At 27.5% G+C, this 9,614-nt stretch overlaps 1 protein-coding gene across 1 annotated transcript; it reads left to right on the forward strand.

Moving 5' to 3' along the window:
• The first annotated feature begins 8,204 nt into the window (after positions 1-8,204).
• On the forward strand, positions 8,205-8,925 carry LOC145064992 (uncharacterized). Its single transcript, XM_079012339.1, has one exon. The coding sequence runs from the start codon at positions 8,425-8,427 to the stop codon at positions 8,779-8,781; it is 357 nt and encodes a 118-aa protein (XP_078868465.1). The 5' UTR covers positions 8,205-8,424; the 3' UTR covers positions 8,782-8,925.
• Positions 8,926-9,614: the final 689 nt, after the last annotated feature.

The raw sequence follows: 9,614 nt of genomic DNA on the forward strand, positions 1-9,614 counted from the left end.
ATTACTAATAATTAATTTATCACATAATATTGTAATTATCTTAAAATTTGACCATTATCTTTCAATTTGATGAGGATATTCACTACCATATCAAAAAAATCGATTTTAATAAGTTAAAACAACTTATGGTAATTATCCTCATCTAATTTAGGCTTGAAATCTGAAAATTCTACAATTAGACGAGTCAACTCATCGAGTTAGGCTTGGACTCGTTGAGTTGCCTCAACTCGCCAAGTTCCACATTAGACTCGTCAAGTTCATCTGGTAGAGTACAAAGTTCGATTGTTTTCAGCTTTGAACAATTAACTATGACATCAAATATAACAGAAAAACACCCTAAGCTCTGATACAACTAATGAGTTTTGAGCACTACAATATTCCTATGGTGTATATGCAACCCTAATGCTTTGGATCTAGTTTTTTCTCAAGTTATACATGTAAATTATTATCCAAAGCATAAACCCTAGTCTAGCATACAATTTTTAAAATTTATAACTAAAAAAAGTTAGATGAATACCTTTTCCTTGTAGCTTGTAAATCATGACCTTCAAGAGCTTAGTGTCTCAATTGTTGCACCTCTAATGAGTCACAAAACACCAATTAGCAATTGGGAGATTCTGAGATAATCAGCTAGGGTTCTTTTCTTAATTGCATTGGCTGATTTCAAGGAGTCAATGGGTTCCTTATATAGCTGACCTGCTAGGGTTTTAGGTAAAACCCTAATTTTAAGCCTTAAGCAGTCCAGGAGATCCTTCCAGAAGGCCCCCTTTGGACGAAATATGTGTGGGCTACAAATAGAATTTCGTCCACCCTTTCTTGGGGATCCATAAGCCCAACCTGCAACTATCAAATAATTGCAACATCAGTCCCCGTAATTTAATCTGTCTCTTTTGATCACCAAATTAATTCCAAATTAATTTATGATTAGTACTAATTAAATAATATGATTTCTCAATTAATATATTAATAAATCACAATTAACCTCTTTCTCCATAATTCATCCTATCAAATTGCTATGGTGAAGCAAAAAGGACCATTCTACTATCGGGTCAAGTACATACCAATTATAATTATGGGCTTAGACACCCAACCCAACAATATATATATATATATATATATATATATATATATATATATATATATATATATATATATATATATAGTCTTTTGTATGTATTTTATGTTTTCTAAAATATAGGTATACAAATAAGATTTTTATGTATAATACGGTTTTATGCATACATAAATACATAAAATTACATTTTTTATACATAAGAAAGTTTTTTACATTTAAAAATAAGTAAAAAGCGTATTTTTACATACAAAATGTATTTTATACTTATATTACGATATTTATATAAAACATATAAACATTAAATAAGTTTTTTTTTATATAGATATAAGAATACCATTTGTGTATATAAATCCATTTGACGATAGAAATGACAAATACCAAAAAAATCACAAGTTTTACATACTTGGTTGGAAAATGCCCTAACTTTTTTTTTTTGTAAATATAAACCATAAATTTCAGAAACCTTCTATTTTAAAAAAAATAAGAATAACTGGTTGATGCCAATTGATGTCTCGATAATAGGTTAAAAGTTGAAGGTTATCAAAAAAGTTATGATTTTTACCAACTAAAATAAAAATTTAAGACTTTTTCCAACTACACATGTAAAACTTAAAAATTTATAGGTATTTCATATAATTTATTTTCTTAGACTAGTTTCTTGTTGATCATTTTTTAATTGAATCTTTTAATATCATTAAAGAACTTATTAAAATAAGGGTTTTTTTCTTTTTATTATTTTTTTTATAATTTTTATTTTTTTATTAGTCTAAGTATGTTGACAACGTATTTTTGAAAACTTTTAGCTTTAAAATGAATGAAATGGAAATAAAGTAAAATTTTGTTTACAAGTATAAACTTAAAACTTCTATTTAAAATAATTTTTTTAAGAGCTTTTAATATTTATAATATACTCTATGTTTGATGTCATTTTATGAATTTGAAATATTTAAAACTAATTTTGTTAAACACTTTTAATATATATATATATATATATATATATATATATATATATATATATATATATATATATATATATATATCCCTATAGTAATAAAATAGTAGTCATTTTGTCATGTGTCACTATATTAGACCTCTTAATTAATATGATGCCCAATTTTAAATTTATTAGACCCTCTAATTAATGTGATGTTAGTTGTCAATCTATTTATTCTCCATTTTAAATTTTAAATTTTATGGATTATTATTGTTTTCATTAATTCACAAATAAAAAATGTCTAATATATATTAAAAATTAATTATATATATATATATATATATATATATATATATATATATATATTTATTTATTTGAATCAACGATTATAATTTCACAAAACTAATAAAAATATATCGTACTTAATAATTTATTTAAAATAATTAATTATTAATTTTGAGGTTTTACTATAAAATTTCAATTAATTTTATAACCGTGGTTTCCACGGGTTATAAACTAGTAAAAGAATAAGTTTAATCTCATATTGACAAGTGACATACAATTAGAACTTTTCATTAATGTTATATATCACCTATCATGCCACTTGTCAACTCATTAATTGTTCATTTCAAATTTCAAATTTTAAATTTCTACTTTAATTAGATTAAATTAATAATTGATTATTCATTTCAAGTTTTAATTTTTAAATTTCTCATTTTAATTACATTAAATAGATAATTGATTAATCATTTAAAATTTTCTCACTCTAATTATATTAAATTCATAACATTATATTGAAAAATAAAACAATTTTAATACAGATTATATGATGATATAACTTCATGTATTTATTTAAATCAACGATTATAATTTTATATAACTAAAAAAATCTCTTAAGTAATAATTTATTTAAAACAATTGATTAATAATTTTGATTTTTTTAATATGAAATTTAATTAATTTTATAACCGTGGTTTTCACGGGTTATAAACTAGTATATATATATATATATATATATATATATATATATATATATATATATAGAATTAGGTTCAAATGTTTTCACTATCTATTGTGTGCCTATATGATTGATTCTGGACCAATCATTTTGGTTATTTTAAGAAAGTAATTAATGCATATTACATGTTGAAGATATAATAGGTATTAATTACATCTTCAACATTTAATAAACATTAATTACTTTCTTAAAATAACTAAAATGATTGGTCCATAATCAATCATACATGCACACAATAAATAGTGAAAACAAAATAACCTAACCATATATATATATATATATATATATATATATATATATATATATATATATATATATATATATATACACTCTAATAAATGAAGGTTTTTTTTTGCCATTTGTCACAATCTCATTCAACTTGACAAATATCATTTTGTGGTTATTTTGAATTAGTTTTTTTTTCTACATTTCATTTTATGAGTTTTATATTTTATTAAATTTCACATAATATTTTAATGTAATAATTGTAATAAATGTAGTAATAAATAGATATCAATTTCATTAATCAACTTACATTTTAATTTCAAAATTCCAAAAATTAAAGCTCATTAGTTTATTTTGTTTATTTATTTAAATTATTAGTTTAAATTTAAAAGATAAAAAAACATTACCAATATAATAATCATTATTCTTTTTTATATAAATTTAAAGTTCTCAAATATTTTGACTTTTATATTCATTTATTTTTAAAAAAAAATTAACCCATGTAATACATGAGTCTTACAACTAGTCATTATATACTTATAAATGAAGCATTTTTCCTTTCACCACATTCATTGGAAACTCCCATTTATTTTTCCTTTAACCATATTCATTTGAAATTCCCATGACTTTTCAATTTATTTCTAATAATGATTACAAGTTGGTTAATATGGTTAAATAAATATAAAACCTAAAGTGTAATCATATACAAACTAAATTTCAATATTAAAAGAATATATTTTCTTTTACTTATAAAGTTATGTTTTAACTTTTAACATATTATACTTAATTTATTAGGTCGAATATGTTGTTGTATGTAAACCATTATCATTTTAAAGCTACAACTTTTGAACAATTTGTATAAAATACTTAAATTATTAATTTAAATATAACCTTACATGATCAACTTAAATATAAATTTTAGTTCAACTTAAACAAACTAAAGAACATTTTGTAAATAGTTTAAAATGATAAATTATAGTGTCTTTCTAATAATAATTATAAGTTGGTTAATAAGGTTAAATAAATATCAAACCTAATGTGTAATCATAAATAATCTAAATTTCAATATTAAAACAATATTTTTACTTCTACTTATAAAGTTATGTCTTTAACTTTTAACATTTTATACTTAATTTAATTTAATATGTTGTATGTAAACCATTATCAGTTTAAAACTATAATTTTTGAACAATTTGGATAAAATACTTAAATTGTTAATTTAAATATAATATTACAGGTTCAACTTCAATATAAATTTCAGTCCCACTTAAAAAACTCAAAGAATATTTTGTGAATAGTTAAAAGTGATAAACTGTAGTGCTAAATGCAAAAACTAAATTGTAATATCAATTTAACTAAAATATTTCCTAAAAATATTTTTATAATCGTTAAAAGTTTTCAAATAAGTAGCTTAAAATAACTTACAATAATAATAATTATAAATAACTCTATATAAATGGTTATATTATTACATTTAAAATAAAAATAATAATTTGTGTGATGTTTTAAATAATTACAATGATAGAAATTAATAAGTTAAGCAAACAAATTTTAAAAAATTAATTAACAATAACAACTATAAATAACATTAAACCATATATTATATTTAATTTTATTCATATGTAACAACGTAAATTTTCAAAATAATTTTTCATTTTTAAAACATTCATTCATTAATAAAATAATGTCAAACATATTGTATCAAATGTTATTGTCACAAAACATTTCCCCAGAATCTCTACAAAACTCCAATGCATGTGTGTACGAATTATGTCGGCCCCTTCCCACGCTCATCACTAGTACCTGAAACACATAACACAACAACTGTAAGCATAAATGTTTAGTGAGTTCCCCAAAATACCACATACAACACATACGCCACTCGAGGCTATAATACAACCCTCCGGTCGATGTGTCTCAGCGGGACCCTCCAGTCTCGTAGCTCGTTGGACCCTTAGGTCCGGTCATAGCTCGTTGGACCCTCCGGTCCGGTCTATATCATCATACAACATACAAATACCACATAGCACATAATATCATACATAACACATAAGACCCTCTGGTCATCACATAGTACCACTCTAAGTAACGTATAGTGAGAAGACTCACCTCGATGTCTCGGTAAATATCTGACTCGGAAGAAGTGTGATCTAGTCTCCGGCTAATCACATAAAGTAATACTCTCATAAATACAACTGTACTCAACCCTAAAAGTCAACAAGGTCAACGGTCAAAATTTGACCCAACTCGTCGAGTGCACTAGGGCGACTCGGCGAGTCTACATGTCTCCACTGACTCTCTTAGATTCTTCTTGGCACGTCGAGTACTTCCCTTGACTCAACGAGTTCCACCTGGCATGAATCGCAGGGCCACCCTGACTCAACTCGCCGAGTCTCAAGAACAACTCGGCGAGTTCCAACTTGAACTCAGACCCCTGACTCTCCCTGACTCACCGAGTCATTCCCCCAACTCGGCAAGTCCACTCACTGAGTGATAAACGAGTAACCTTCATACTACTCGCCGAGTCTGTTCTTTGGACTCGGCGAGTTCATGCCATGCACAAACTCAAAACGAATTCTGAGGTCAGATCTGTTCCATACAGTCATAGATCTAGCCTCCCCAAGCATGATAATCACGTAAAGTTCGGACCTTGACACACATATAACATCTAAGTGGTCCAAAATGGTGATTTAGCCCCAAAAATGACATCCCAAGCTTATGACTCCCAAAAAGACTCATAAAGCTCCAAGGGTTAAGGTCTCTGGACCTCTTTGGGTCCAGATCCAGAACACAAACTCGATAAGGGACCAAATACACCACTTAATCAACCTTTAAAAGGGTTAGAAAACCCTAACACTAAGAATCAACACCAAAACTGAAGAAGGTCCAAGAATAATACCTCAATACAAACTCTATGAGCTCAAAAACTACCAGAATCGCACCTCCTTTAGTCTCCTCTTGCCTTGAACACTTCCTTCTTGCAAAAACACCCACAAAAGTTCAAGATTGGTCTCTCCTTCCTCACAAACACTCTGGATCTCTTTAGGGTTTCTCTCTGGGTGTTGGTGACTGCAAATGACGACCATAAGACCCTTTAAATAGGTCTCAAACCCTGGAAATTAGGGTTTCATTAAACAGCGTGGACTCGCCGAGTCTACTCATGAACTCGCCGAGTCCAGCTGTGAACTCGCATACGAATCCGCGACCATACTCGGCGAGTCTAGACGCCAACTCGCCGAGTTCCCCTACAAAACCCAAAAATAAAGGAACAAAATATCCTGCCTGGGAATCCGGGTGTTACATCATGAGTAATCAACGGGTAGAGGTCATTCAAAAAATTGAGATTATGCAGTTTTAATAGATGTATATATTATCATATAATTCAAAACAATCAACATATTATATCAACTTAGTATACGAATTATTATATCAAATTTAACAACAACATTATTGTTATTTTAAAAAAAAAACATATATTTGTAAATATTTCAGCTATATAGATGCTTCTGCGCAACGCGCAGACATTCACCTAGTATTCTAATAAAAGAATATGTTGATTCTCTTTTTACCATGTGTCATCCTATTAAGCCTTCTAATTAATGTCATGTGATGTCTCAACATTTTGGTTTTTAATTTCAAATTTCAAATTTTAAATTTCTTCTCTAATTGTAAATTAAATTAATATACAATTAATACGGATTATAAAGTCACGTATTTATTTAAATAATTGATTATAATTTAAAAAATATCAATTACAAACTACTTTTTTTTTGGAACGGCAAATCTCCTCTACTCGTAAACTATTCTTAATTTCATCTATGTCTCCAATAAAACTTGAACCCTCGACCTCTAGGAGGGAAGTAAACACCCGATATCGCTGGACTAAAAACTCTTTGGTAACTACAAGCTACTAGTTAACAACTAAGTCATATGTTACTTTCCCATAAGGACCCCATAATATATCATACCAAATATGTAGAATTTGCAAGTGATGTCCCGCTGTTGCGTCGGATTTTATACTAACGTGGGTTTGATGTTAAGAGTTCAAATCTTTGAACTTGTTAAATTTGCCTATTTTAAAGTTTTGTCTAGAAATCCCTTGGGGGATAGTTCAAATCTTTAAACCTATTAATTATGCCTCATGTATGAAAAGTTGTGTCTAGAAATCGCCTTGGAGCTTTAGAGGCTGAGTTTGTCCTGTAAAAAAACTCGAACTCGGGTCACTATTGAAATTTTGTGGTTAAGCTTTTTAATCGGTTGTGGTTTCGAATATATATATATATATATATATATATATATATATATATATATATATATATATATATATATATATATATATATATATATACTAGTTTATAACCGTGAAACCACGGTTACAAAATTAATCAGGGGCGGATTTAGGGGGATCACCGGTGGCACCGGGAACCCCTCACTTTTTTGGCCGCAGTGGAAAAATTTTCGAAAATTTTTATTTTTTCTATTATCGTGCAACCCCTAACTTTCCCGTGCAACCCCTACTGTGAAATCTTGCGTCCGCCCCTAAAATTAATTAAACTTTAATAGTTAGAACACAAAATTATTAATCAATTATAATCGTTAACTTAAATAAGTATGTGAAATTATATCACTTTAAATTTGTATTAATTTTATTTTAATTTTTATTCCATTGTTATTAATTTATTGTAATTAAAGTGAAAATATTAAAATTTGAAATAGATAATTAATTGGTTGACAAGTGGGATGCATTAATTAAGAGGTTTAATATGGTGACACATGGTAAAAAAAGAATAGAATGTGTATTAATTAGGAGGTCTAATATGATGACATATGTCAAAAGGAGGTTAAAAGCTATTCTTTTATTAGAATAAGGATATATATATATATATATATATATATATATATATATATATATATATATATATATATATATATAGTTAAAAATACTAAATAAATCATCTCATGAACAAATCCTCATCACCGACGCAAACAAAACAGCGACTTTAAATTCACACAGAATCTCCCCAATTTGCTATGCACCCACAGTTGGATACAACCCATAAACCCCACATCTCCTCTGCATACCCCATTCTGTACCTATAGAGAGAGATAGGAAGAAGACAACTTTTGGAGAGAGAAAAGGGAAACAAAAGATCAAGAATCTTTCATACCCAGATGGAAGATTTCAGATCCAAATCCTACAATGCAAATGGTATGCAAATTCAGCCTTACAACAGGAATCTCCAAGATTTCCGATGTTACAGTACTTCTTATGCATCATCATCTTCTCACACCCAGATGGACAACAACACCAATCCAACTGCTGACAAGTTCAAGAAACATGCCAGCAAGTCAACGAATGGGTCAATGTCCAAAAGTTGGAGCTTTACTGACCCTGAATTGCAGAGGAAGAAAAGGGTTGCTACCTACAAGGCTTATACAGTGGAAGGAAAAGTCAAAGGGTCAATTAAAAAAAGCTTTAGATGGATTAAAGATAAGTATTCACAGATGGTTTATGGTTTCAGATCATGACACAATCAAGTTTCTCTTCTGATATGTGGAAAACCCATGTTGGATCTTTGGTTTTTGATCATCTTTATATATGATTTTGCGTTTTTATGGTGTTTTTGAGGATGGAGTTGTTAAATAATGAGAAAACATTTCATCTTTTTTTTATTCCTGTTTCTTGATGATCATGTTTCTTTTCATGGTATTTTTTGTGTTTTCATCTTCCTAGAATCGCTCCAGAAGGTGTTTAGATTTCCCTTTTACCGTTTTCAGTGGATGCTTTGTTATTCCTTTTACGTATTTGACAAATTTTAATTATTTAATAAACTGATAGATATTCCTTATGAAACGAAAATAGTAGCATCTCAAAATAGGTTAATAAAAAAAAAAGATAAATAATCTATTTTATTGTTGAAACTTGGTAGTATGAAACTGGTTTTTCAAGTTTTCAACCTTTTAATAATTAAACTATTAAAAGTTGACCATGTCACGTCTTAATCACAATAATCCAAATAATTAGACATTTTCAAATAATCAGTATTAAAGAGTACTATATACAGAAACATTTCGTGTATTACATTCAAATCAGTAAAATAATAATAATGAAAACTTAGATATCTTTTCATATGATCGTTTTTAAATTTTGAGAATACACTCAAATCTGTAAAATAATATTATAGAAACTTAGATTTCATTCATGACGCTCAAGAGTAGTCCCATCAAAGTTAACTTTTTTTTTTTTTTTTTTTTTTTCATTTTTCAATTAAAGGCTCATCGTTATTTTCACTATCCTTTATGTTTAGACTATTTTTAATCCATTTTTTTTTTTTTTCCTAAAAATAGAATAAAAGATAGGA

Source organism: Lactuca serriola, chromosome 7 (genome assembly GCF_051521515.1).
Source record: "Lactuca serriola cultivar US96UC23 chromosome 7, Lser_US96UC23_V15, whole genome shotgun sequence".
Classification (NCBI taxonomy): Eukaryota; Viridiplantae; Streptophyta; class Magnoliopsida; order Asterales; family Asteraceae; genus Lactuca; species Lactuca serriola.